Here is a 27546-nt window from a genome sequence, read left to right as displayed (position 1 = left end):
GGTATTCAGATCGCATCTAAATGTAATGCAGCGCATTAGCAACTGTGATCACTATAAGCAGAGTGGAGGCCAATGCCGGACTGGGCGGGTTGTGGGCCACGGCGGCTGTCCCGGCAGAGGCGCGGTGTGCGGCGCGGACCGGCGCTCGGCGCCTGTCTCGGCAGAGCCGCGATGTGGTGGGGGAGGAGCGGCCGGCGCTCAGCGCCTCCTCTGCTGAGCGGCGCGGACCGGCGCTCGGCGGCTCCTCTGCTGAGCGGCCAGCCCAGCTCGGACCGGTCCGGTCTAACCGGCCGGTCCGCTCGGCCCGCGGCCTTTGCGCCACACACGCCGCTACTCCGCCAGGAATGCGCCGCCGGCGCCGCGCGCCACCACCGGCCGGCCGCAGAGGTCACAGATGCGGCGGCAGCAGGGTCCACTGCAGAGGTCACAGACGCGGCTGCAGCAGAGTCCACTGCAGAGGTCAGACGCGGCTACAGAAGAGTCCACTGCAGAGGTCACAGACGCGGCTACAGTGGAGTCCACTACAGAGGTCAGAGACGCAGCGGCAGCAGAGTCCACTGCAGAGGTCAGACGCGCAGCGGCAGTGGGGTCCACTGTAGAGGTCAGAGACGCAGCCGCAGTGGAATAAAATGCGGGCGGCAATTAAATGTCCAGTGGCCAACTTGGGCCGACCGCACTGACCGCACAACAGGACGGTCCAACCGGCCGCGCTGACAGACCGGTCCCGGATGGAGAACAAGCCACCATCTCCGCCGCGGAACCGGCAAACAGCGCAGATACATAACCTGCAGTCGGAGGCGAACGACAACCACGCCGGCGACAGTCGGGGACAACCACGCCGGCTGACAGTCGGGGGTGTCCGACACACAAACAAACCGGTCCAAGGTCCGAGTCCGGCCGGCGGCAGCCACTGCCCGGCCCGGAGAGCGGCCAAAAACAAAGGCCAGCCCCGGACCGGAATGGAGCCCCCACTAGCCGAGCTCTGCAGAACGCAATAACAACCGACAGCCGAACCGTATTTAATGAGGAATAAACCCTAAATCATTTGACAATATCAGCACTGGTTTTAACTTTAAAGTACCGGTGCCGGAATAAGTAAGACTGTATCATATATTGCAGCATAACTTCGTTCCCCATTTGCATATTCAAGTTTTAAGTGGCTGTAGCGTTCAGATGCGAGGTGATAAAACATGAGATATGAATGAAATGAGTACGAAGAGTCCCGAACCATTAAATTGTACCCTCAATTGTAGTTCACGACTTACGAACAGCTAATAGCCAAACGTGGACAAGTGGCTCCAGATCCAAAGGCAATGATTCGTTTGCATCAGTGAAAGTTCAGTTGCGAACGATGCGACAGCCCGCAGGGGCGCAGCCATTCACGTGTATGGGCGCGCCGTGCTCCAGCGCCCACACAGGTTGTGTGCGCAGCGCCCGCAGGTTGTGTGCGCAGTGTGGGCCTTCGTCCCGGTCAGTGGGACACCCACTAAGGTGGCCGACCGAGCGGGACAGGTGTACACTGTACACAGGTGTACAGGTGTACAGAGTGACGGAGTCGCCTCGGTCAGCCCTGAGCTGCCGTGGTGATCCGCCAGTGAGCACACCGGCCGGTCGTGTCACACAGAGAGTACACACACCAGTCCAGGGCGGCGCGGGCAGGCACAGCCACAGTCACCCTCGGACCGCGCAGTGCAGACTGCTGAGAAGCCCCGCGGACTCCTAACCACTGCCACACACCGTACAGCGACCCCAAACGGCCCATCTGCTGCCTGTGCCCGGCCCGCCAGCGGCCCTACCCGCCCGCCAGCAGTCCGAGCTGCCCAAACAGGATGGTACTCCCGGCCGCGCCCCGGGCTGCTGCACCGACGGTACGTCAATGCAGGCGACCTGGCTCTGCCAGCGCAGCACACAGTCCCTCCCACAGCTCCGCGCCGCTATCTACACAGCCACAGTGTACTGGCGGATGCGGCATGACACGGAGTCAGTACGGGTTTCTCGGCAATGCGCGACGATGGCCGCCGTCCAACACGCCGTGTACACTAGAGCAGCAGCTGCGTCCCGCGCTCCAACTATCCACGCCGTGTAAACTGTATAGCGTACAGTGTATAGACACTGCAGCAGCTGCGTCCCGCGCTCCAACTGTCCATGCCGTGTAAACTGTATAGCGTACAGTGTACAGACACTGCAGCAGCTGCTGCGTCCCGCGCTCAGACTGTCCACTCCGTGCCAGCTGGCCATGTTTTCACATCACTACATTACATACCTAAAGTCGCGGCGCTGGCACTCCTCACCCGGCAGCGCCATCTCCACAGTCAGTGGACAATCCCGTCAGCAGCCAGTGCCCCCCCCCCCCCCCCAGTTCCCAGTGCCACCACCGTATCCCAGTGACACCCCTCCCCCAGTCAGTGGGCGCCCCAGATTTCAGCGTCGCCACCATACCCCAGTGCCACCCCTCCCCCAGTCAGTGGGACTGGGCACTCTAGAGTCAGTGGTCAGTGTCCATTCCCCTCCAACCCTCACAATTGGGACATCGACTTCGCGATAGCATTATATCCCCCTGGTTAAGCAATGTCACGAGTTACTCAGCCATTATCAGACAGACGGTTAGACTGACCCGGACGTGGTAGCCCCTCCCCTCCCCTACCCACAGCCGGGACTGACCAGTGGGCGTGGGGGCCGCCCCTCCCCCCAAAACACCCACAGCCGGGACTGACCTGGGCGTGGGTGCGCTGGAGCGCGCCTTGGAGAGCAGCTTTCGGGCGCGTTCGTACTCGTTGTTCTCTGACTCGAGTTTGACGGCGGCTAGCCAGATCTCCTCAGAGTTGGGGTTGGCCTGGAACGCCATCGACAGGATCGAGCGCGCCGCCGGAACGTCATTCTGCCGGCACCAGGGTCAGGTCAGAGGCGATATTGGAAATAAGACCCTTTGCTTGTTGCAGTTGGGTCCAAAAGGTTTTGTTCTCCTTCACAAGTTTATGCCCCTGCACCTGAAATCCTGTACCTAGATTTTCCAGCCTCTGTAATGAATAACTGATTTTAACGCACCCAAAATATCCAGTAATGGAATTAAGAGTCAAAGATCTTATTATCTATCACATTTAAGGCGAAAACTATGGTTTCGCAATTGGTTGTTCTAAAAGCTGGCCTGTTCTCCAGACATATTTTAGTCTCCAGGACCAGGATCCAAAACGACGATTCCAACATTGATCAGAGGTCAGACTAGGGGCACAGGTCTGAGGGGGCACAGGGCACAGGTCAGAGCTCAGAGGCGGCACAGGTCAGAGGTCAGACTAGGGGGCACAGGCCAGAGGTCAACATGGGGCACAGGGCACAGATCACAGGTCAGAGGGGCGCAGCTCAGAGGCTAAGAGGCAAACGTCACAGATCAGAAGTCAGATTGAGGGCGCCGGCCGGTAACCGTTAGTCTCGATAAGGTAATCGGGGGGTTGAGATTGCAGTGCAGTGCAAATCATGACGTGCGCGCTTTGAACAAGTCTCGGGTAAGTGTGAACACGGCTCAGTCCGGTCTGAGCAAGATAAAACTAGCCGTACACGAGCTTCGGGGAAGCAAACGTCTCCTGAATACTGCAACAGCAGCCATGGAAAAGCGCCAGTTTGTAATCAGTGCATATAACCAACCAGTACCATTAGCTAAACCACAAACAAATGAGAACAGTCCTGCAAGGCAACGAGCTGTACGTTTTTATTATAGTTACATAAACTGAATGCTAGAATTCGACTTCAAAACCACGACAGTTCCGAGCAAGAACATCCTAAGTGTCAAATTTTTCGAAATTGAGATGTTCATACCATTCGACTCAGCTCGTCGAGCTGAGTCGAATGGTATAAAAATCTCAACTTCGAAAAAAATTTGACACTAAGGATGTTCTTGCTCGGAGCTGTCGAATATAAAAACCCCATAGGCCCGGTGTCTCACTCACCGCCAGCCATTTGGACTTGGCTCCCATCAGCCAGAGCACCTCAGCGCGGGGACAGTGTGAGACGGCCTGCTGCAGCAGCGACTCCAGGCTCTCCCTGTCGGGGGAGCACAGAGGTCAGAGTACGAGACAGACACAGCACATCAGAGCGGGGTCAGTGGGAGACAGCAGCGACTCCAGGCTCTCCCTGTCGGGGGAGCGCAGAGAGCGGTCAGAGTACGGGACACAGTCCGCCGCCGTATAGGGGAGGGACCGGGGACGGACAACAGTCAGGGACGGGACCGGGGTCATCAAACAGCCCTCCCACACAGGGAGAGGAGAACAGAGTCAGGAGGTGGGGAGACGGACGGCCTCCCCAGTCGCCACACGGGCCGCCTGGGACCCGGATGACCGGCCGGTGGCACCGGTCATCACGCGGAGAGCTGGACGGTGTTGATATTGGCAGGTTAGCTCCAAGTTGTGGCAATTCATACGAACGGTAAGCAACGGCAGGCAATATATCAGCGTTTAGCAGAAGTACCCTGCCGCTGCCCACCCGCTCCCGATTTGCCGTGAGCCGCCCGGCCGCCCCAGCCTCCCACTCACCGGGTGCCGTGCGACTTCTCGAAGTAGGCCGCCGCCAGCCAGATGGACTTTTTGCTCGGGTAGGCGGCCAGCGCGTGGGCGTAGATGGCGCGCGCGCACTCGACGGCGCCCTGGGCGGCGCACAGCTCGGCGTCCTCCATCCACTGGCTCTTGCGGTCCTCCTCGTCGACCCCGTAGCCGATGACGGCCGTGATGACGGCCTGGCAGGTCAGCACCGAGCCGGAGCGCTCGCACTGAACCGCGTCCTTCAGCCAGAACTCGCGGTTGATCTCGACGCCGTTGGCCGACAGCGAGGAGAGCGCCCGCTCCACAATGCGGCTCACCATGGCCGCGTTGTCGTTGGCCTCCTCCAGTTTGGCGGCGCACAGCCAGATCTGACGGTCGGTCGGCACGTTTTCGCGCGCCTTGTTGAGCACTTTGCGCGCGTTCTCGTACGTCTCCAGCCGGGCGAGGGCCAGCCACAGTTCGACAGCGGTGGGGCAGCACTCGACGGCGCGCGAGAGCAGGATGCGCGCGTCCTCTCGCTCCTCCAGCTCGACGGCTGCCTTCCAGAGGCGGACAGAGTTGGGCTGCAGCTCGAGCGCCTTGCGGAACACGCGCCGCTTGCCCTTGAGCTCGAGCTCGAGGTCGGCCGCCTTGAGCCAGAGCCGCACCGAGTTGGGCAGCTGCCTGACCGCCTGTGCCACCACGCCCTTGGCCGTCTCCGGCGGCTGCAGGCGCGCCGCCTCCAGCCACACGTCCTCCGCGTTCGGACACGCCTCGCAGCCCTGTCGGACGGGGGAGAGGGGGGGGGGGGGTCAGCTCTGTCAGAGACGGGGAGGGGGAGGGGGGTCAGTCGTTCGGACACGCCTCGCAGCCCTGTCGGAGAGAGGGGGGGGGGGGGTCAGCCCTGTCGGACGGGGGGGGGGGAGTCAGCCGTTCGGATACGCCTCGCAGCCCTGTCGGAGACGGGGGGGGGGGGGGGTCAGCCGTTCGGACACGCCTCGCAGCCCTGCGGACGGACGGGGGGGGGGGGGGGTCAGCCGTTCGGACACGCCTAGCAGCCCTGTCGGAGACGGGGGGGGGGAGGGTTAGCCCTGTCGGACGGGGGGGGGGGGAGTCAGCCGTTCGGACACGCCTCGCAGCGCTGTCGACGGGGGGAGGGGGGGGGGGGGGTCAGCCGTTCGGAAACGCCTCGCGGCCCTGTCGGACGGGAGAGGGAAAGGGAGGGGAGTCAGCCCTCCAAGAAGCTTCTTGAGATCAGGCTACTAATATACAATCCCTCGGCAAAAGTCTCCCAGAGGGGACCCGCCGATAACCTGTCGTCTTTAGGGCCCTGTTCATGAAGTCTGCGGTCGCTGCGGTCGGCCGCAGGTTCTAAGCCCCGCCCATTTTTGAAACGTCATCACTTACTCGGCCGCAGCAGCGTTCCATGAACAGCGTCTGCTGCCGAAATAGTTTCCGACAATTGTTTACAACTGACGCACACTGCTAGACAATTTGTTTACAAAATCGTCTCCATGACAACACGGCTTGCGCCTATTTGACTTCAGTGCGCCAAGTTCAATGCAATTAGTTTTCTTGCGGCTCGGCGGTCGCTGGATTGCGGCCGCAGAGATCGCAGCGGCCGCAGCAAGGTGACGTCATACATTCGTCATACTACATGAGCCCCACCCCTTTTCGTGACGTAACAACCCGGCTGACCGCAGCGACCGCAGCGGCCGCAGCGACCGCCGGGGTTCATGAACAGGGCCCAGCATTCATCGACAGCGCCGATCTGACATGTCCGACCCTGGTCACATCAGACGGCCAGTGGCCAGAGCTGAACGCCCGCTGCGGCGCTCTGCACAGTTCAGCCGGTCCCCGACATACACCGACTCACCATCAGCGACAGCTCACCTACCGACTAACGATCGAGAAATAAAAGGGGCCTTACCGTACCAGCGACTGAGAGAGGTTACCGTCCCCTCCCGATCAGCAGCCCGGCGGTCCTCCGATCAGGTGGACCAGCGGCCCACCGGCACAGTCCCTCCCGCCCAGCGGCGCCGCGGCCCGCCCGGTCAGCGGCCCGCCTGACCCGCTGTCCCTCCCGGTCAGCAGCCCGGCCCACCTTCATGATGAGGTTCCTGGCGTTCTGCAGTTTTCCGGTGACCTCCTCCAGGCGCGCCGAGGCGATCCAGGCTGGCGGGTGCTGCGGGTTCGTCTCGCGGACAGACTTCATCAGCAGGCGCGCCTTCTTGATGTCGCTGAAGGAGTGTTAAGAGACAGGGGTCAGGGGTCGCACAGCCCCCGCCTCGTCTAGGACGGCTCACCGGGCCCAGTCACTAGAGTAGGCGCTACCGCATTACTGCACACTGCTCTCCAGAAAACACGGACAAAATTCAAACCTATACGTGTCGCAAAACTAATCAAACTCGCCCATAGTAATGTGCCACATATTTCTATATGTGCACGAAGCACACCGAAAAACTTGAGCCAAAATACGTAGATCAGAAGCACTTCTGCTGAGCTGCTGCAGCACACGCCACCCGGTGGCCCGGTATGCACGTACTTGATGTCTGAAGAGAAGTTGGGTATCATGCTCTGCAGGTCTGTGAGGTAGCCCTTGGGGTCGACCACCGTCTGGCCCGACACCGAGTCAGACACCTGGTTCAGCTTCACGTTCATCAGCGTGTTGCGCGCCTGGCCGATCTTGCGCAGGTCCAGGTCGCCCGAGGGCGTGACCATGCCGGGCGCCGTGCTGGCCGTGCCCGGCAGCATGCTGGCCAGCCCGCTGCTGGCGTCGATGCTGTGCACCGTCTCGCCGCCCAGGCTGCGGCCCAGCACAGAGTCGGGCAGCGGGGTGAACTTCTCGGCGCGCGGGTTGCGCTGTTTGCGGTTGCGCGCGTCGCCCACCTCGGGCAGGTTGTCCCAGTCGTCCTTTGAGACCTGCACCAGGTCGCGCTTCAGGTCGGAGAACTGCTGCTGGATCTTGGGCCGCTCGGCGCGGTACCGCTCCAGCTCCTCTGAGGGGGCGGGGGGGGGGGAGTCAGAGACACGGTACCGCTCCAGCTCCTCTGTGTGTGTGTGTGTGTGGGGGGAGGATGGGGGGTCAGAGACACGGTACCGCTCCAGCTCCTCTGTGGGGGGATGGGAGGGGGGGGGGGGGGGTCAGACACGGAAGGCACGGCAACGATCAGCTCAGTCCCGGGGCAAATAACAGCAGCAGCGCAGGCTCCCTTTAACCGTGAAGGCAACACATCCGAGACATAATATTGCATATATATTGACATATATTGCGGATGTTAAAATAGATTTTACATCGGTATTCGGTAGGTACCCAAAAAGTAATGATGCAAGCATTTACAAACAAAAAAAAAAATCATGATGCCAGCAGCACACTATCGGCATTCATCTACCGGCGCTGGTATTGGAGGCAGTTGACGCACTGGTGATCGCTTGCCGACCCCGTTTCCCATTGGCCCTCACCCGGCGCCCTCGGCGCTCACCCTTGAGTTTCTTCTCCCTGTACTCCTTGCGTTTCTCGTCCATGCGCTCGTCGACGGCGTCGTAGATGGCATCGGCCTCCTCGTCGTCTTTGTCGTACGGGTCCTTGTTGAACAGCGAGCCGCCGTAGCCGGTAAACTGGGGACACAGCGGGGCGGGGTGGGGTCAGCCCCGTCCCGCAGTACTGGGGCCAGTCCCGTGCGGGACACCCTGGGGTCAGCCCCGTCCGGGCAGTACTGGGGTCAGCCCCGTCCGGGCAGTACTGGGGTCAGCCCCGTCCGGGCAGAATTGGGGGCAGCCCCGTCCGCAGGGTTTCGGAGTCGGAGTCGGAGTCGGAGTCGGAGTCGCCCGGAGTCGTGTCAAGCAGCCAGGAGTCGGAGTCGGAGTCGGAGTCGGTCCAGCTGCCTCGACTCCGACTCCGGAAAATAACTAGAATCCGTGATATCACTTTTCAGTTTTTTTTTTACCAGTTGCCCGTGGTAGAATTCGCTTCCGGCGATAAAAATTGCACAGATCTTGTTTTTGTTCTGAACGTCAAACATTCGATCTTACAGGTTTCAAGTTATATCATAATTTAGTAGCCAAGTATTTTGTATGCGCGTTATAACTTCCACTATCTGAAGTATTGGACGAGTCAAAGACTAGTTAAATGACAACTGTATTTTACTTTCTTCGTTTATCGCTCCAAAAAGTATAAACACATAGGAATGACCGAGTCCGACATGATAGCGACGCTTCGTGTTCGTGATACGGCCGCCTCTTGCGCTTCTCGGAGGGTTTCCACGCTGGCCGCTGACCTCTTGTGGATTCAGCTGCGTCCACGTGGGAGAAATGGTGACTGCATGAAGGAAACCGGAGAGTACAGGGTGTAACGAAATTATCCGGACATCTATTTTTCGCTATATCTGCTCGCACAGTTTCTTTTTTGATGTCAGAGCTGGAAAATTGGATGATTGCATACCTCTGGTATCTGCTCACAACTCAGCAGTGATCGGACCTTGCGAAATGACTCTTGCTCTGAGTAAGAGTCGAGTCGCCGACGGGTTCATTTGATAGTTTTCGTTTAAGGCAGAGTGGAGAGAAGGGAGTACAGTCTGAAGTCTCTCGTTTCGTAGTAAGGTTACGTGTTGGTGGCATGGTGGCATGAGCCAGAAGCTGGTCTGTCAGCAGCTGGACATCAGCAGAAGCCAGTAGCACATCTGCCTGAGGCGTAATAAGCTGGGACTTGGTGGCAGACTCAGCCCGGCCTCGATCGCGAAAGGCGCCCTTTGGCAAGTGGTGGGGAGAGTTGTCAAGATAGCGACAAGGAAATGGCACTAATTAATCCCCGAAGAAAGATGTCCGGATAATTTCGCTACACCCTGTAGGAGCGTTCTCCCCGTGCACGTAGACCTTGCACGTGGCGTCATATCACGCAAAATTTTGGCGGCCGCCATTGCCCTTCGTATCAGACCCGGAGTCGGAGTCGGAGTCGGAGTCGGAGTCGGTCAGGAGCCCGGAGTCGGAGTCGGAGTCGGAGTCGGAACAGCGCTACCACGACTCCGAAACCCTGCGGCCGTCCGGGCAGTACTGGAGTCAGCCCCGTCCGGGCAGTGCTGGGGTCAGCCCCGTCCGGGACACACTGGGGTCAGCACCGTGCGGGACACCCTGGGGTCAGCCCCGTCCGGGCAGTGCTGGGGTCAGCACAGAGCGGGGTCAGTCGCCCGGGCCGTGCTGGAATCAGTCGCCCGGGCCATACTGGAAGCAGTCATCCTCATCGAACACACCGAGCCGCGGTCATCAGTTGCCGTGGCCACAGTGGGCTGAGTTCGGGTGTTCAGGTTACTGAGACAGTGAGACAGCTGTACGCAGCCGTGAAGCAGCGCGATGGCTGTACCAATCATCGGGGGTGGGGTTTGTGGGTTATATGTGGACTATACATATAATCCACTATATGTGCCAATCAGTCATCGTTTGTGGATTACCGGCTGACGCCGGCGTTTGTCACTGGCGTTCGACGCACCTCGTCATAGTTGGACTCGTTGAGATCTGTCTCGTCTTCCTCGTCGTCTTTCTTCCGGCGCTTGGCGGGAGCCGCGTGCCGCTCGTCCCTGAAACCAGCGGCCGCGTTAAACCAGACGTCAAAGCTGAGCAGCTCAACTAAACCGAAGGGCGTCAAACAACCGGAGTGTGACATTTTGCAAAACCAAGCGGCCAGCGGCCTCATGCTGAAAGAAATTAGAATTGTGATAAAAGTCAACAAACACCACAATATTTTTTTGGAAGCCAACATTATAATAGTATTTCAAAACAGTGCCTTCCTGAAATTGAATCAGGTATGCAATAGGCTCGCCCTTTGCATGAAAAAGTAAGGGGTAGCCAAAGAATGATTCTTCACTGAAAAGTTTCATATCAAACAGTGGATACTTAATAAAGAGATATACTTACGAGACATCAGTTGCCTGCCTAGCTGGACCAATATCAGACCGAGTGGTGAATCCTGTCGCTCTGAAAAAAAAAAAACAACATAGGTATTGTCAATGAACTGCTGCAAGGAGCTCTGTTCCGTCCAACCGGCGACTCAGTTGGTAGATAGGGCCCAGAGTTCCAGCCCTGACAGGGATGGACTGCAGTCAGTGGGAGTGGTCACAGACATTTTAAGGAGTGGGACTGACTGTGCCTGGTTTTGATTGGCATGTAAGCATTCTCATCTAAATTCTTCCATAGCCCAAACTTGACTGATCGGATGGTAGGGAACAGAGCCAAAACAACATGCTCTGATTAGCTTGGACTCCTGCCCTGGCAACCCATAATCCACCAAACAATCAGCTTCAAATTAACCTGTGTCATGGTAGGAGTCTCAGCCAAACTTGCCACGGTGGTGGGGGGGGGGGGGGGGAGGAGGTACACCTGATTACCTTGGAAACTAAGAAAGCTAGAAAGAAATCAAAAGCAATTATTAGCTCTTCGTAAGTTCTTTAAAAAGATATATAGACATTTTCATTCAGGTCAATGCTGAGTTCAATAGATGTCATAAAAGACAGAGCTTCCCAGAAAAACTCAATATTTACTTAGGGGAGAGAGGTCATATTGCGCCATGTTCTTAAATGCGCCACACCTTCCTCCTGTCCAAAATTCGATTCGAATGAATGCTCGAATGTGTGCATTTACTTCACCACCAATAACTCACTCTTATTCCGGTCCACGGTGGCAGGTGAGGTGTCTCAGCTTTCTCGCAGACCATTTTTTGTGATTTCCTATATTTTCTTACGCGAAACAGTCTATTTCGACCTTTGCTAGTGTCATGGTTTATCTTAGAGATAGTGATTCAACTAATAATCATTGTTAATTGCTCGTTTAATGATAGTTTTGAAAGTTTAACACCACCGTGGCTTCGCTGTCCTCGCCATATTTGAAGCTCATGAAAAATGTGTTCCATTCGTAATTGCGCCCACCCTATTTGCGCCCTATTCTTCAACCCAGAGAAACAGCATCTGGTGGTTGGGACACATTTCATTGAACACTTTGATTATTAGAGCGCTCACCTTACCATTACCTTAGCCTTCACAGCATAAATGGTTAATGGGCTGACACGTTCAAATAGGCTACTTAGTTAGGTGGCAAACCGTTGTTTTTAATAGGGCGCTTTTACATGAGAGGCATGGGCGCTTTTTGATGGGGAAGTCCGTAAATGCGCCCTTTGCAGGTGTGTCGGAAAACTTTTCTCTTGTTAATCTTTATGGGTTTGAAACAAATAAGGAGTTGTAATTTGATGCCAAAATAACTGAGGTACAATTTGAGATATCATCAAGCATGACAGCTGGTCAACTTTAGCCGCAATAGGCCGATATCCTTAAGGTGGCGCAATATGACCTCTCTCCCCTACCTACAATTTCTGACAAACTGGTAAAGTGGCAACTGGCAGATAAATGCATTTGACAGCTCTCTCAGAGCTCTTTTGTTAGCCTCATATTTGATCTTGAGGTAATTTCCCTCTTTTGCAATCTTTCAAAACTGAAGAAATCCACAAAACAAAATTATGAAAAAAAGAACACATCTTTTTAAGGTAGAAAAATAAGATCACACATAGATACCTGATACTTTTTACACAAAACATTTATAAGTTACACCCAACCACATGTTGAGTCAGGCAAGGTTGTGTTACATTAGGTAAGGTTAGGTCAGGTTAAATTAGGCTTTGTTATTTCTGCTTGTAGTGTAGGTACCTGATTTTTTTCAGCATTAAATGATAGTATCAGTATGAACAATTTTCTAGATTGATGCATGGTTTGTGACAATATGGTGTGGATTTTATTCAATTTTGAGCATAAGGTGCAAAAGAGAGATTTGAGCGATCTAAAATCAAGGGGTAAAACTACAAAAATAGGCAAATTTCACTAAAAGATCTCATCCGATTGATTTAACATCAAACATTGTATCAAATTTACCTCACCAACAGCGTTTCTTTCATTTGCAAATCATTGCATGATTTTGTAAATTTAGAGGAGGTTCAGGAAAATTGATGAACATAGTTGAGGAGTGCCTACCCATGCCCCCAATCTTCGATTAAACTATCATGGATCCGCAGGCAATATATACAGGTTAACTTCAAAATGAAGCCAGAAGTAGCTGTAGTGACAATTAATGGGCAGTGAATATTATTCCAATGATTTGAGAGCATGAATCTGCTTCCAAGAAGGCGAAAACCAAAATATTTATGCTATAATCGCGTGAATTAAGAACGTTGTCAAAAATGGCGCACTTCGTCTACACAATTCAGATGCCCCAGCAACGCTGTATAATAAATATATCCCTCCAGATTATGCTTACCCTCTTCCTACACCTGCTACATATCCAAGGGGCGCTGGTAGACCAATAAATGTCTTTTTTGTCTTAGCCACAAGGGCTGAAGGATGCGGAACGTTCGGCGCGTTCATTTTGTGTGATGCCGGCCAGAAATGTAACGACCTTGACTTTATTTATAGTGACGTGAATAATTTGTTATAAATATGCTTCTTTTCCTTTCTTCATACAATTTAAGGACAAAATATACTGCTCATTAGTTCCTGAAATATACTTTTCGAAAAAAGGTAAGTTATTTCATTGTGATTCTAAGTTTATGCCAAGTTTCGTCTCCATACTCGCCTCTATCAGAACGGATTGCATAAATGACGCAGCTGTGACAACGAAACTGTTCACTGTATGTTTGATGCTGCTTTTGCCATATATGGAAGTTGATTCCTGGCGATTCACAGCCTTTCATTGGTGAATGGCACTGCATAGATACGGCCCACTCGCATTACACCAATGAAAAGCTGAGGAAGCCGGCAGTGCGCTGATAATATACTTATATCGAACAGTGTTATGATTTTTGGCGCCGTTTCAAAGTTAATGCCTTGGCACTGACATAGACACCTCAACCTACTACTATACACTTTGGAAATTTGTCAGTGATTATAATTGAAAAAAAACGCGAGTATTTTGGCAAACCGGTAAGAAACACCAATTTATATTTTCATCTAAGTGAGTGCAAGCATGAGGCATGGCTCACTGGCATGAGCTTGAGCTTGTTGATGTGCCTGGATCAGGATGGTTCACGTATAGCTTAGGATTGGGAAATGTTCATTGCTCTAATGGGTGGACGTTCGGGGAAGGCTAATAGAGGGCACATATTTTGAGACAGCAACACATATTGTGGCACTTTTTAATAATATTATTTCAAATTCTGACAGGTGGTAAATTACCTTTAGGATTCTGTAAGCTTTATGGTTTAAACTTGTGTTGTTTTCTCTTATTTTTATCATTCAGGGACGCTCACTGCTGCATGTTTCATCCATTGTAATCCTGTATTTGAATCACCCCTCCTCGTTTGTTGAGTTTAGTTATTGCTTATTTCCACTCAGGAAACCTGAATGTCATTTATAATTCATTACAAAGCTGGTTTCATGTAAACATGTTCTAATCAAGCAGCTCAAATGTTTGCAGTTCAATTTCTTAAGATGTTGTAGTACCTGACTCGTGTTTTTCTCTTTCACCAGGTATAACAATGGATGTTGACATTGATGACCTGTTTGACACTGAACCAGTGAGGGATGGGCCTACAGAGGAACATGCAGAACCACTGTTTTCTGATGATGATGGCAATGATGAAGCCAATAATGCTGAGGGTGAAAATCAAGATGATGCTCAAAAGCAAACTGGTATGTCTTTAACCCGCGAGTTGCTGGGGGGGGGGCGTTAAATGCCCCCACTTTTTTCGCCGGGCCATAGCATAAAAACGGTGCGCCGCAGGCGCGCCAAATTTTGGGTACCTGTAGAGAATTGATTGAAGTTTATTGTGACAAAGTTTCAAAAAAAAAAATCGGTCGGAAAATTTTTGAGATATCGAGGTTTTAGTGACGTCATGATTTCTGAGTTTTTGACCAAAAACGGCATATGTTAAAAAAAATCATATAAAATCACAGAATAGACATACAGACATGCCGTAAACGCCATTAGACTGCCAATACCATGGTCAATCAAATGGCTATCTTCAATTATTGATTATCGTTCCGCATTTTCCAAAATCTTGAACTGAATCTTGGCAATTTTTCGTGACCATGATACATGAATTTCTTAAATTGAGCTTTTTGAGCCAAACACGTACACATATGATAAAATGAATGTCACCATCGTGTTCTACGCCCCAAATTACCTATAAACATGTGTCACAGGCTGCGAATATCAGTTTTGATTTTCGGGGATATGTGCCTACCCGGTTGACCTGACCTTGACCCTGACCTATGCTTGACTGACCCCTATATGGGGCTGACACTCTTGTAGGCCTTATAAGATGGATTGTGCACCGTTTTGACAGAGTTTATGGCGAGAGGCGCCCATTGCGAAGTCCTGAAGTCCATGCTACTGAAGCCCGATTTCAGGTGTTTGACCTGACCTTGACCCGCCTGTGACCTCAAAATTCAACTTTTAAGTACTCATCTGAAGCGTCTCGTCGCGCTCTTTCGTTTGCCGCCTCGTGCGTTTCGCTGCGCCTATTGGTTCTCGAGTTATCGGCTGGGGGCGTTTAACGCCCCCCCCCCCCCTCCCAGCAAACGGTGGGGTGGCGAAATACCCCAGCAACTGCCGGGTTAATCCATTTCCAAGTCATGGAAGCTGTAGGCTGTAGAGCGAGCATTGTTTGTTCAAGTCAATTAGGTATTTACATGAATAATATGTACCTGTTTTTTACTTGCCTCTTCTAGTCTGATGTAATGGATATCGCTACAGCTATCATCAGTTTTCAACATTTGTGACAGTTTGCTAACCTATTAGCATAGGTAGTAAGGTAGGTATGGTTCAGAATGGGAGAACTGACCTGTGATGACCAATGATACTTATGCTGGTAGACTAGCAAACTGTTCTTCCATTCCAAATCACTTAAAAGTATTCAGAACCAAAGGAATGGACTGGTTTAAATCAAAAGTGTAATGGCCAACTAGCCTTTGCTTTACCAGTAGTGTGTTTCTCTGTTACAGTCAAGTTATTTCTCTGCCCCTGTTTTTCACTGTTGCTTTGGATAATTCGAGGTGACTGGTCTAAAGCAATAACTATGCACTTCCAGCTATTGTTGTACACTGTACCAATGAAGCAGCAAATTCCTTTTATGCCGGTTTATTCGAAGTTATGACTCGACAACAGCGCTGGCCGTCAGTTGGCCGTCCAGCACGCCCGTCCCCGGACAGTACTGTCATCTCAGCGGGTGGTCTCTCAGTATCGTCCCAGCCTTCCTGCCCCCTTATCCCAACTTACCGACCCCTGGGCCCAGCACGGCGGATGCCCGTCAAGGCCTCAGTTGGCGGCTTACTGGAGACCGGATAGCCAACTACAAGTGTCTAACTAACCTTTATAGTGAACTCACCGGAGTCGACTCCGTGGTGTTAGTTGGCGGTCCGCTCTATCGGCGGATTCAGTTGGCGGCCCGCCGTCTCAGCGGGTCATCTCCTTGTCCGTCTCGGTCTAAAGAAGTGTCAAATACACCATTATAGTGTGTTTGATCTGTCCTGACAGGGTACTGGACTATAGGGTAGGGTGGGGTAATTTGAACATGTGGGGCAATTTGAACATAGTGAAAAACACAAAATTACGGAAAATCCATAAGTGGCATGACAATAAGACCAATGAGGGAAATTATCTAACTAAAAGGACTGTCATATGAACGGGGTTTAAAGTTTCAGGGAATGAATATGTTGACGCACACTGTAAAAAATCATTTTCGCAAGTAAAAATGCCTAAAAACACGTCATTGCATCTTCATTGCAGCGCAAAATCTTGCATTGCTAGCGCCTAATACGCCACGGCTTTTGTTGTACAATGACCTAATCAGTTCCTTCAATCCAAAATTTGCTTTTGATACCTGTTTTTAAATATGGCAAAATAACTTTTAGCGTGGGGTAATTTGAACATAGTGTGAGAATTTCAGTGAAGACAGGGATAGCTCCGAAAAAACAACGCTCCCAGTTTTTTTTTTGCCAATATTTTTGAGCCAAAGCAGTAGCAGATTAGTGATGCCAGTTTTATAAACTTTACGTCTAATATCCGTCTAATGTCCGGCATTTTCGTTGATTTCCGTTAAAAAATGTTAAAGTCAGCCATTTGTCCAAATATGTCAAAAATCACGCATTAATCAACACTCAAAACTGTCATTTAAATTGCTTATAATGTAATTTTACCAGCCGAAAAGTGTTCATTATATTGAGAGCCTAACAAGCTTTCCATTCGCCAACTATGCACGATTACTTTATCAAAAGCGCTGAAGTGTAGCAAGCCATCGTCCAATGTTGTCCAGTCTGCTACCTTTGTCCAACCAATTCCGAATTGGACATTGGACAAAATCAGAACTCTAAATATCCAGGTTTCGATTGGCACCACTATAGCAGATGCAGTAAGATTGGGAGAGTTTTTGTCGAACAAAATGATAGACGTTCTCGGTTAATTGAAGAGAAGCGAATTCTGTCAACTGACCGGCGTGCATCGTGCAGATATTGATACTCTGCAACTGTTTTTTTGTCGTTGTGTTGATTTTTCAAGTGAAGGTATCAGGTATGTTTAGAATTGTTCTGCCTATTTTGTTTATGGGTCAGACAACATCAGTGCTGGCGAGGCTATCGTTTTTATGACAGGTAAAGGAAGTATGTTCAAATTACCCCACGGTGGGGCAATTTGAACACACCGTGGCTTGGTGGAGAAGTGAGGCTATGCTATTCAACGTATGCTCGGCTCGTCCAAAAACGAGGCTTGCATGGTGAAAGCAAGTGACACTTGCGCTACTGAAGCAGTTTTTCTTCATCCATGGTTGAGCTGGAATTTGGTACAACGGAGAAGACGTAAAAATATGTTCAAATTACCCCACACTACCCTATAATTTAATGCAGAGTAGGTAACGAAAGTCACCTTTTGTAGAATCGCAGGAACCTACCGCTAACTCTGTAACTAACTGATTGAACAATCTCTCTTCAGATAGAAGCCAATGCGGCGGACCCCAAGCCGAAGAAGAAGCGCGTCTCTCGGCCTCAGCCGAAGCTGAACGCCGACCGTCTGTGCGGCCCGCGCGGCATCGGCATCATGGAGCAGACCTTCTCGGACCTGGCGTTCGCCGGCCGCGGCCACGAGCGGCGCGACCTCGCTCTGCTCATGGGCCGCATGCAGCACTGGGCGCATCGGCTCTTCCCCAGGAGGCCGTTCGACCAGACCATAGAGCAGATAGAGAAGCTGGGCAAGGGCAGGCAGGTCAAGGTGGGTGACGCCGTGCGCTCTGGCAGCTGTGAGTCACCGTGCGGCCGGCATTGGATAAAACATGAATTACGAAATCGTCGAGTATGTGGCTATGGCCTCGATATCACGCTGAACAGGGCTCGTCAATGATGCCAGGGGCACATTGTCGACCCTGCCCATGTCCAGTTTACCAGTGTTAATTACCAGTATACAGGGTGGGGCAGAAAGATTTACCTGTTTGTTTTCAGTCCATTACTTAAAAAGTTATGAACGGATTTTGATAAAATTTTACATGCAGCTTCCCAACTGACTCATGTATCAACTTTAAGATCGTTTTTACCTTTTGTAATAGTTGTTGGTGAGCTATGGCGAAGATGACTAAGTGAGCCCAAATTGCGGCGCTGAAGTAGGTTGGCCACAGCTCCCGAAGCGTTGCCAAACAGCTCGGTGTTGCCGTAAAAACTGTTTGCAGTATAATTAAATGACTTAAAAAGACAGTGTTAGTGTCGTCGAAGTACATGCCAGGCAGAACAAGGGATTTCCGCTTCAAAAAGCTAGTTTATATCGTGCACAAGAAGGTGTTTCAATTCCTAGGCGAAGCATGCGCAAACTGCCAAGGGAACTCTCTGTTTAGCCCAGAACCGCCAAGAGAATCATAAACGACGGCTTAGGCTTTATGTCATACAGGATGCAACGTCGACACCTAATTTCGGCGGCATCCAGAGAAAACCGGCTACACAGGATCCAAAAGACATTGGAGGAGATCAGGAGCGCCGGTAACAAGGCATTCTGCTGGTCCAATGACAACATGTTCATGCCTGAGCCCCAGAGACACTCCCAAAGCGTCTACATTTTGGCAGATGGTCCATCCAGCATCGATCCTGCTATTCGCACCATTTTTTGTTGCTTGAAGCCTGCTGGTGTCATGGTTTGGGCTACCGTCGCATCCGACGGCTCAAAAGGAGCCTTGGTCTTCATCAAGGAGGCTGTGAAAGTGAATTCAGAGGTTCAAGTCCATCTGCTGGAGGAACATGCTTTGTCTTGGGTCACTCAGTCGTTCTGAGACGGATATGTCTTCGTCCAGGACGGTGCGCCGCCGCAAACGGCCAACATCGCTCAACCGTGGTGGAAGACCCACTGCCTGGGTTCTGGGACAAAGACATTCGGCCATCATCAAGTCCAGACCTGAACCTGATGGACTTCGCAATCTGGGCCATCTGAGAGAGGAGGGTGTGTGCAGTGCCACACAGCAGAATCGCCGCCCTGAAGCTGGCCCTCGGGACGGCACCGTCGAATCTTGGCGGGGACACAGTGCGGCGCTCGTGCCCTCCGCAGAGGGACGTTTCGAAGCAGTGGTGAAGGACAAAGGTGACCATATTGAGTCATTATGCCGTCGCTGAGATGTGTACATGTTACTGCAAATATGTGCCAGAAATCAATTTGATATCTTTGTTCGGGGCCGAAAATTTAAGAAAATCAAGAGGTAAATCTTTCTGCCCCACCCTGTAACGCCTTTTGGGGCGACTAACGGAGCGAGCGAGAGGGTGAGCCTTGCACGTGCGAAATTTCGAGGGGGTACCTCCAGCTGACTTGTGCACGGCACCCTACTAAACCGGTCTCTAGCGATGTGCCAAATTTGAGCACAATCGGTCCAGCCGTTCTCGAGATCTGGAAGCGGCACCTTGCACGTGCGCACGTGCAAAATGGGTCCCAACTGACTTTTGCACGGCACCCTACTAACCGGTCCCTAACCATGTGCCAAATTTGAGCGCCATCGGTCCAGCCGTTCTCGAGATCCGGAATCGACCCCTGCACGTGCGCACGTGCAGCAGCACCCCAACTCTGACGCATGGATATACATTGCCTAGTGGGTGCCTACCTACATGCCAACTTTCAGCGCAATCGGCCAAGTAGTTACCGAGATATTGCAACAATTACAAAACGGACACCTCTTCGTTATGCACGTGGCACGTGCACAAGGGGTCACCCACATGCATCGGGAATAGTCCAATACTTGGTAGAAGGAATGAAGCTACCCTACAAAAATTACCGCATGTAAATCGGTCAAGTGGTTGCTGAGATATAAGCGTCGCAGAATCGTGACCACGGCCGGCCGGCCGGCCGGCCGCTCATACTCAGAAATTTCCGTTATTCTACGTAAGACTCCGCTCGCTTCGCTCGCTCCGTAATTACCGAAAGTTTGATGTACCTACCGCAGTAAGGTGATACGAGCTTCGGGTTCTGACGTCGATCTTTCTCGCCAGTTTTCAGCTGGCTGGACGTAGGGTTCTCCGCTGATGTTCGTAAATTAGCTCCACTCCTTCTCATGGTGCTGTCGCTTGGATGTGCTGAATCTCGCGCTGACTCGCTGAATCTCCAGGTGAACGTGAGGAAGCTGCGGATGGGTCTGAACGTGCTGCCGACGGAGGTGGACGGCGAGCGGGACGCGACCGAGCGCGGCGAGCCTGAGCGAGACGTGTTCGACGAGCTGATCGGCGGCTCGCCGCCCGGCTCCCCGGCGCCGCCGCGCTCCCCGGCGCCGGCCGAGCGGCCGCCCTCGCCGCAGTCACAGCAGCACATCGCCGCGGTACGCAGCCGGCGCGGCGGCGCGGCGCACTCTGCGTGCCCGGGCTTTCTGCGCACATCCGCGTGCCCGGGGATAGAGTTCCACTGGCTATGCTTGCGAGTATGCCGTTTAGAGAATGAAATGGCTGGTCTTTGTTTTAGCTCGCTAGTTTTCTAATGGGTTATCATGCTTGTCACTGTTTTCCTTTGTGCCTTATATTGTTTTTCGGTTTGTCACTGAGCTGACCGCTGAATAGGTAGTCACTGTGTGTGTCCTGCCCGCATTGTCTGCTGACCGGCCATCGTGCTGTCGTTGGCAGAGCTCGCTGACTGAGGAGCAGAAGGAGAGGATGCGGAAGAACCGGGAGGCGGCTCAGCTGCGCCGTATGCGCGCCCAGTTCAGCCGCCAGCAGCAGTCTGAGCAGTCTGAGCAGTCTGAGCAGCAGTCTGAGCCGCAGTCTGAGCCGCAGTCTGAGTGGCAGACCCCGCCCCGGCCCGGCCGGCACTCGGCGCCGACCTCCCCCCAGTCGGCCTCCCCGCAGCGGTCGCAGCCGGTCGGCGGCCGCTCTCCGCCGGCCGGTGGGGACCCTCAGTGACGGCCGGTCCTCCTCTCCGTCCGGGGCAGACGGCTCCGACTCGGGTGACTCCGAGGCCGGCCTGGTACCCGCGGCTCGGGGGCGCTACACCAGATGTCTGAGACGGCGCCGGCCGGCGGTGGGGACGGCTCAGACCCGGCAGACTCCGAGACCGGCCTGGTGCCGCGGCTGGGGGCGCTCCACCAGATGTCGGAGACGGCGCCGGCCGGCGCAGACACAGCGGTCAGTGAGGAGGCCCGGACGGAGGAGGAACGGACGCGCGCCGACCGCCTGGGACACCTGCATCAGATGTCCGAGTCGATGGCCGTACCGGCGGATGGTGGAGCGGACGCTGAGATGACCGCCGCGGACACTGAGATGGCCGCCGTGGACACTGAGATGACCGCTCTGGACACTGAGAGGACCCCCGCGGACACTGAGATGACGGCCGTACCTGGGAGACCGAGACGGAGACCGTCACGGCGGCGCCAGACCGCGCCGGATGGACGCCATCGTCATAGCTGACGACTCAGATTCAGACGTCATCGCTGACGGTCCGCGGACAGGCGTCATCGCTGTCGAGCCAGAGACGGACGCCATCGTCATCGCTGACGATTCAGAGGCAGATGCCATCGCTGACGGTCCGCGGGCAGACGTCATCGTCATCGCCGACGATACAGACGACGAAGACGCGGTGCTGATGTCCGATGAGCGGTGAATGGTGAATGAGGATCGACATGCGGTTCAAGTCTAGCATCTCGACTGGGTGGGCGCCGCTGCTTCTGGTGTGAGATTCAGACGGCGGCAGACAGACGGCGGGTTCAGTGTACGGACTGGACGGCGGGTTCAGTGTACAGACTGGACGCCGGGTTCAGTGTGCGGGCAGACGCCGGGTTCAGTGTACAGACTGGACGGCGGGTTCAGAGTACAGACTGGACGCCGGGTTCAGTGTACAGACTGGACGGCGGGTTCAGTGTACAGGCGGACGGCGGGTTCAGAGTACAGACTGGACGTCGGGTTCAGTGTACAGGCGGACACTCAGAGAGCCGAGCCCTGCCTCCCGACCTGACGCAGCGGTGGCAGGGTGAAACGGTACCGGTAATCTGACGCGCTCGCCTAACCCAGTGGAACGTGTCCCTGTTTTTCGTCCGTATCGAATGGTCAGACTGATTTGCTGGTGATGCGACACCTACTCTAACGATATGCAGTGCTGACGCACGGTGGCGTGGCCTGATCACCCGGCTGCCTGGCTGGCTCGCTGAAGCGGCTCCGCCACGGAGGTACCACAAACGGCGCCCCTTAGACGGCTGCTGCTGAGTCCGGCAGTGGTGTGCCGCAATACGACTGTGTGCCGCCCGTCAGTCGGCTGCGGACCGCTGTTCCGTGATCCGTCCTCCGCCGCCGAGTCGATCTCCGTGGTTCCGCCCGGCGCCGTTGGTGCGAACTGAGCCCCGGGTGGTGTAAAGGGGCGACGTTTGCCGCTCTGTACGCACAGTAACTGCCGAGCGTAGTTTCAGTGTCTCCAGTGTCGCTGCCTGCCCTGGATTTGTGAGTCACGGGTGCGCGGCAGCTGATGACTGGCGCTGCTGTGTGCAATGGATCCACCTTGACGTGCGCCAGAGAATCCTCATCGCGCAATTGTACGCTGAAATGTATAGAAAATACTAGGTCATTTTATCAATCGTTTTTTATTATCATTTTGGGGAAGTTTTTTTTTTTTTTTACTTATGGCGATATGGGCGGGGCGGGACTAGCCCTGGCAAAAGAGCCGTTGATTACGGTGGTGAAACTAAAGGCCGGCACTTGGCAGCGACCACCTGTTCAGGGACCGGAGTCGTAGCGACGTTCAGTGGTTAGCAGCGGAAGCTTACGTTCACTGATCCTCCGCCAGGGGTGCTGGGAGTGTCGAGACCGCCCTCCTGTCCGCCCAGCTCTCACAGTGCGTTTGGAAATCGGTTGCGAGGTATAGGCAGAGGCGGAGCTTCCTATACAGTTGGAGGGGCGGGTGCCCCACCAACTTGCCATTTTGCCCCACCAATGCCTAAGCGTTTTGCCCTACCAGCTTAGGCTGATTTGTAGGACTTTGTTGCTTTGTAATTCGATCTTTTTCGCATTGAGGAGCCTTGTAATGTTTGTGTAATGCCAAATGTTAAATCTGTAGTGTTGGGAAATGATTCCGTTTTCATGTTATTCAATTTGACAATGGGACATTGTAGGTTTGACGACTTTTTTCCCCACCAACCTCTTCGGAAAAGCTCCACCCATGGGTAGGTATAGGTAATGCTGGAGATCCGCGGCCGATGGCTCAGTTGTAGGCTGTAGCTACGGGATGGTGTGGCATCGGTCCATTCCGGAAACATCCGTTTTATAGCTGGGTCAGTAACTTTCGTACAGCTTAATTCGTGTCTCAGGCCTCCGTGTTTTCCGCTGCTTAATTCGACGAAAACAATTACAAGTCCTTTTTTATCGAGCGAACCTCTCATCGCTGAAATGAATTCCTGCCTGACATTCCATGACAGTGTGTGCGGCGTGGCGTGGCTTTGGTCGGCGCCGCAGTCACGTCCGATGTCGTCCACTGAGGCTGCCACGGTCTCAATCGGTGCTGCACCCCCCCCCCCCTCCCTCCAGTCAGTGTGCTGGGTGACCAAGACCATACCCCCTCCCAGAGTCAGTGCCGGGCCCGGCTGACTGCGCCTGTCCCACCCAGAGTCCCATTCAGGTCCCGCCGCAGCGGCCTGTCCCACCCAGAGTCCCATTCAGGTTCCGCTGCTGCGGACGGTCCCACCCACGGTCCCGCCGCCACGGACGGTCCCACCCGGGGTCCCACCTTATTTACGGGCCGTAAACGTCACGTCGGCGTCGGGAAGCCTGAAGCAGCTGTAATAAAGTGGGATTGACGGCTGATGGGCGGTTCGGCTCGGTGCCGGTGCCGCCCGGTCCTCTCAGCCCGCTGTGAAGGTGCCGGTGCCGCCCGGCTACTCTAAGCCCGCTGTGAAGGTGCCGGCAGCCCACGGCTCCTCTCAGCCCGGCGCCCGCTGTGAAGGTGCGGACTGCGGGTGCCGCCCGGTCCGCTCAGCCTGCTGTGAAGGTGCCGGCAGCCCAGGGTGGTCGAGTCCAGCAATCATTTCTCTGCATTAATGTTATATCAGTAGAATATAATTTTTCCCGCACCGTGTTTCTCTTGAGGCGCGTAGAATGTTTTATTATTGAACGGAATTTTAGAAAACGTTTTCAGGAATCCTAATATGTATTTACGACCACCTCTTATACGTTAGAGACGCTGTAAAAAGGCATACGGGAGAGGGTTAGGTACGCTTTCTTTAGCTACAAAACCTCTGCACAAGCTTTGGTTGATATTAGATTTGTGAAAGATAAAACAAGCAAACGAAAAAGTGGGTGGTATTTCAAAATAGGCATTGTTTTGGGCATGTCCCATATACGGAGGAGTTAAATTTTAAATGCACGTGTTCGTACCACTGCTTGCGTTTTCACACTACAAGTTTGATAACGATTTGTAGCGACAATATAACGTCTTTTATTCGCCTTTTTACCCGTTAATACCAACCATGCCAAAAAAGACCGCCCGTTGCTCGCTTGCCTGTGACGCCGATCAGCTCAAGGCCAAGAGGGCTCAGTATCAGAGCATTCTGTCGGACCTGGCGCAGCTCGACACCGACAATGACGCCTCGCGCGTGCTCAACTACAACAAGCGCGAGGTGCTGCAGCTGCTCGAGCAGATCAGGGGCGCGGCGCCGGCCGGCCGCGGCGCCGACACGCCCGTGCCCGGCTGGCTCAACGTCGAGACGATGGTGGGCGCGGTGGCCACCGGCCGGCCGGGCGGCCGCGCCGTCGGCCGCGCGCGAGACGAGGCTATCACCGGCCTGGGCCACCTGTTCTACATGGCCGGCGCGCAGATGACCTCCGTGCTGGACGAGTCGCTGGAGGCGCTGCTGTCCGTGCTGCGTGACGCCGAGAGCGGCGAGCCGCGCCGCGTGCTGGCCATCAAGGCGCTGGGCGAGGTGTGCTGGAGCTGCGCGCCGGCGCAGGCGCGGCTGCTCGCCAAGGGCGGCGTGCAGGCGCTGGTCGAGTGCGTGCACAACTACCGCCAGCAGGCGTGGGCAGCGCGCTGGGCCTGCCACACGCTGGCCGTGGCGCTGGCCGACAACGCCGACGTGTGGAGGCACCTGCGTCAGCTGGAGACGCTGGAGACCACCCTGTCGCACCTGGCGCTGGACGAGCCGCTGTGGACCAACTGGGACAACAACCACGCGTCCATCCTACACGGCCTTCTGTACGGGCCGCGCACCGTCCGCCAGTGACGGCCGGCTGTGACGCCCGTGCTGACCGGGTCACTGTCTAGTCTCTGGTTCCACCGTGTCGTCGGCGACGTGCCGTCCAGTATGTAGGTATAGATATTCAGTTGGGCGGCAGTCGCCCAATATACAATCTCTGCGCACATTCTGTTTGGTTGTGATATAGGCACTGGCAGTGCGTCTGAGTGTTATGTTTCTAAGTCCCCGCTTAGTCCCAGCCTTTCAAAACGGATATCTTATATCTTATATATAATATTATAAGATCTCTATGTCGATGCCTTCATCCCGCATGACAACTCCGCACGAACATTGGCAATTGAACTTACGCCTTACTGGCGTTTACTTTTCTGACTCGGACAATAACACCGAGGCACTCAAAACATTCCTTTGATGCCTCGGATAATGATATAAAATGGATTTTTACATAAAGGAAGTTACTTTTTTAATCGGTGTCTCTCTCTCGCTCTCGCTCTCTCTCTCTCTCTCTCTCTCTCTCTCTCTCTCTCTCTCTCTCTCTCTCTCTCTCTCTCTCTCTCTCTCTCTCTCTCTCTCTCTCTCTCTCTCTCTTTCTCTTCCTCTCGCCAGTCTTTGAGCTCCTTAAAGTTAGCAGCACTCATTCAGGATAAGTTAGTTCATCGTCGACCGTCGTTAAAAACTTCAAGCTCAAGTTTGTCGCGCGATCACGGCAGCATCCGAGTCGGCAGACCAATTTTATGATAAATGCGCCATGATTTCATTAAATTTCAACAGCGCTGATGTTTTCTGCGTTTTATGATAGCGGTGACGCAAAGTGCTCATATACACTTGTCCATTGTTTTCACTGATTGTATCTGCTAATGGCCTGCGCTCCCAATTGTCCAGAAAACTAAATATTTGACGGAGCGGTATGCCATTCATCTCGCACTTGACCCATGAAGTCGTATCAGGAGCTCGACTGTGCCCGCCTTTGATCGGCGCGCGCCTCTTCCTGGAGACGAGTGCCGGGCTGTGCCGGGCGACCGTTCTCTGTGGCGGCGGAGTGGCAGTCGGCCGACCCCCCGGCAGGCCCCGCCGGACTCTCGGCCCCCGGACGGCAGTCGTCCCTTGTTGAGTTTGTATTCATGTTATCGTTACAATTAAAGTAAGTTCGTTTGCGTCGAGTCGTAGTGTGTTACTGCGCTGTATTTATCGAGCTAGCGGCGCCGCCCGGCCCGGCCGTTCGTCATGACCCATTACCAGCCAGCCCGCCGTGCTCTGCAGTGCGGCGCATGCGCGCTGACCTGGGGCGCCGCGCCGGTCACGTGGCTCGTGGCTGACCGGGTCGACGCCGACGACTCGGCTCCACCCCCCGCGGCGCGCTCGCTCCCGCCGCGGTCGCCAGTCCCTCCACCGTGGACGGAACAAATCGCGTGGTCCAGCCAACCATGAACGGCCGTTTTAGCTAATGTGGTCAGAATACAGACTATGTTTAAAACATGACCGCCACTCATAGGTGTGCAATATCCTAAATAACCATGACGCACAGCTAGAGACGAGCCTCACTCTGGCCGTAAAAAGTGGCATGTAAATGAGCTCACTTTCTATTTTTAGACGCTATGATTTGATGTAATACCCACCTACTTGGAAAACATCGCATGTTAAATTAGTAAACTATTCCACCAACGGGAATCAGCTGTTGCACCTGGATAAAATAAATATATTCCAGGAACAGTTCAGCATTTTGATGCTTAAATGCACACGTTTTAAATGCATATATTCTTTATTGCCCGCTTCTATTAAATTCAAAGGGCGTTTTCTGTTCACTATACTGGGGTGGTGGCACCCTGTCGCGATTCATTGCGTGGCAGGGCCTCGTAGCCATGCCAGTTACGCTGATCGCATATGAATAAGGGCCGGCCGTTTCGGCTTACCGGCGCGGCGGCCGGGCGGGGCGGGGGCGCAGAGCTCGGCCGGGGTTGGGCGCCTCTCCGTCATAATACTCATACGCCACTGCATGCACTGGTTGGATCGGCCGAACCGCTGCGCTGCCGCTGCTGCTCCCCGCGGGTCTCCGGGCGGAGCGCGGCGGCGGCGGCCGGAGACTGGGGCGGGCGGGAGCGCAGCTGGCCAGTCCGCCCGATCGGTTCACTGCCTCCGGCCGTATACCGTAACGTATCGGCCGGCGGCCGCTGTCGGCTGACTGATTGGCGGCGGGATTTCCACCGCTGCACTCCGGCCGTCACTGGGGTCACTGGAGTTACTCTCTGCCACCAACGAGGTCACGGTCTGGCGTCACTGGGGCCACGGTCTGTCGTCACTTTGTCCAGTCCAATGTCCACCAGTCTGATCAGCCGTCCAATGTCCATCAGTCTGGTTGGTCAGTATTCCAATGTTAATAAGTAATTAATCTGAAAAACA

At 54.0% G+C, this 27546-nt stretch overlaps 3 protein-coding genes across 3 annotated transcripts in view; 2 read left to right on the top strand and 1 right to left on the bottom strand.

Moving 5' to 3' along the window:
• Window positions 1-13043, bottom strand: part of LOC122369222 (pre-mRNA-processing factor 6-like) — a 50119-nt gene extending 37076 nt beyond the window's left edge. The window contains exons 1-9 of the mRNA XM_043343786.1: window positions 12798-13043; window positions 10416-10475; window positions 9991-10078; window positions 7991-8126; window positions 7054-7507; window positions 6613-6748; window positions 4524-5290; window positions 3942-4035; window positions 2715-2878 (exon numbers count right to left, since the gene is read on the bottom strand). Coding sequence (XP_043199721.1) covers window positions 2715-2878; window positions 3942-4035; window positions 4524-5290; window positions 6613-6748; window positions 7054-7507; window positions 7991-8126; window positions 9991-10078; window positions 10416-10475; window positions 12798-12904 — 2006 coding nt within the window. The 5' untranslated portion in view covers window positions 12905-13043. The remainder of the gene's footprint in view (window positions 1-2714; window positions 2879-3941; window positions 4036-4523; window positions 5291-6612; window positions 6749-7053; window positions 7508-7990; window positions 8127-9990; window positions 10079-10415; window positions 10476-12797) is intronic.
• Window positions 13044-15112: 2069 nt separating this feature from the next.
• On the top strand, window positions 15113-20878 carry LOC122369224 (TIMELESS-interacting protein-like). The gene is made up of 4 exons (XM_043343788.1): window positions 15113-15121; window positions 17463-17738; window positions 20098-20304; window positions 20603-20878. Exons 1-4 carry the CDS (start codon window positions 15113-15115, stop codon window positions 20876-20878), a joined length of 768 nt encoding a protein of 255 aa, XP_043199723.1.
• Window positions 20879-24360: 3482 nt separating this feature from the next.
• On the top strand, window positions 24361-25313 carry LOC122369221. The gene is made up of 2 exons (XM_043343785.1): window positions 24361-24832; window positions 24906-25313. Exons 1-2 carry the CDS (start codon window positions 24424-24426, stop codon window positions 25187-25189), a joined length of 693 nt encoding a protein of 230 aa, XP_043199720.1. The 5' UTR covers window positions 24361-24423; the 3' UTR covers window positions 25190-25313.
• Window positions 25314-27546: the final 2233 nt, after the last annotated feature.

The sequence above is a fragment of the Amphibalanus amphitrite genome, unplaced genomic scaffold (genome assembly GCF_019059575.1).
Source record: "Amphibalanus amphitrite isolate SeventyFive unplaced genomic scaffold, NRLGWU_Aamphi_draft 001017F_arrow, whole genome shotgun sequence".
In the NCBI taxonomy this organism is placed as follows: domain Eukaryota; kingdom Metazoa; phylum Arthropoda; class Thecostraca; order Balanomorpha; family Balanidae; genus Amphibalanus; species Amphibalanus amphitrite.
Note: the sequence above shows the minus strand (reverse complement) of the source record. Positions and strands in the feature narration are given on the sequence as shown.

Coding starts and splice junctions, on each gene's coding strand:
- LOC122369221 (XM_043343785.1), top strand. CDS start 24,424: ATGCCAAAAAAGACCGCCCGTTGCTCGCTTGCCTGTGACGCCGATCAG. Junction 24,833..24,905: donor CGTGCTGCGTGACGCCGAGA/GCGGCGAGCCGC, acceptor GCCGGCGCAGGC/GCGGCTGCTCGCCAAGGGCG.
- LOC122369224 (XM_043343788.1), top strand. Junction 17,739..20,097: donor GCAAGGGCAGGCAGGTCAAG/GTGGGTGACGCC, acceptor CTGAATCTCCAG/GTGAACGTGAGGAAGCTGCG. Junction 20,305..20,602: donor CACAGCAGCACATCGCCGCG/GTACGCAGCCGG, acceptor TGTCGTTGGCAG/AGCTCGCTGACTGAGGAGCA.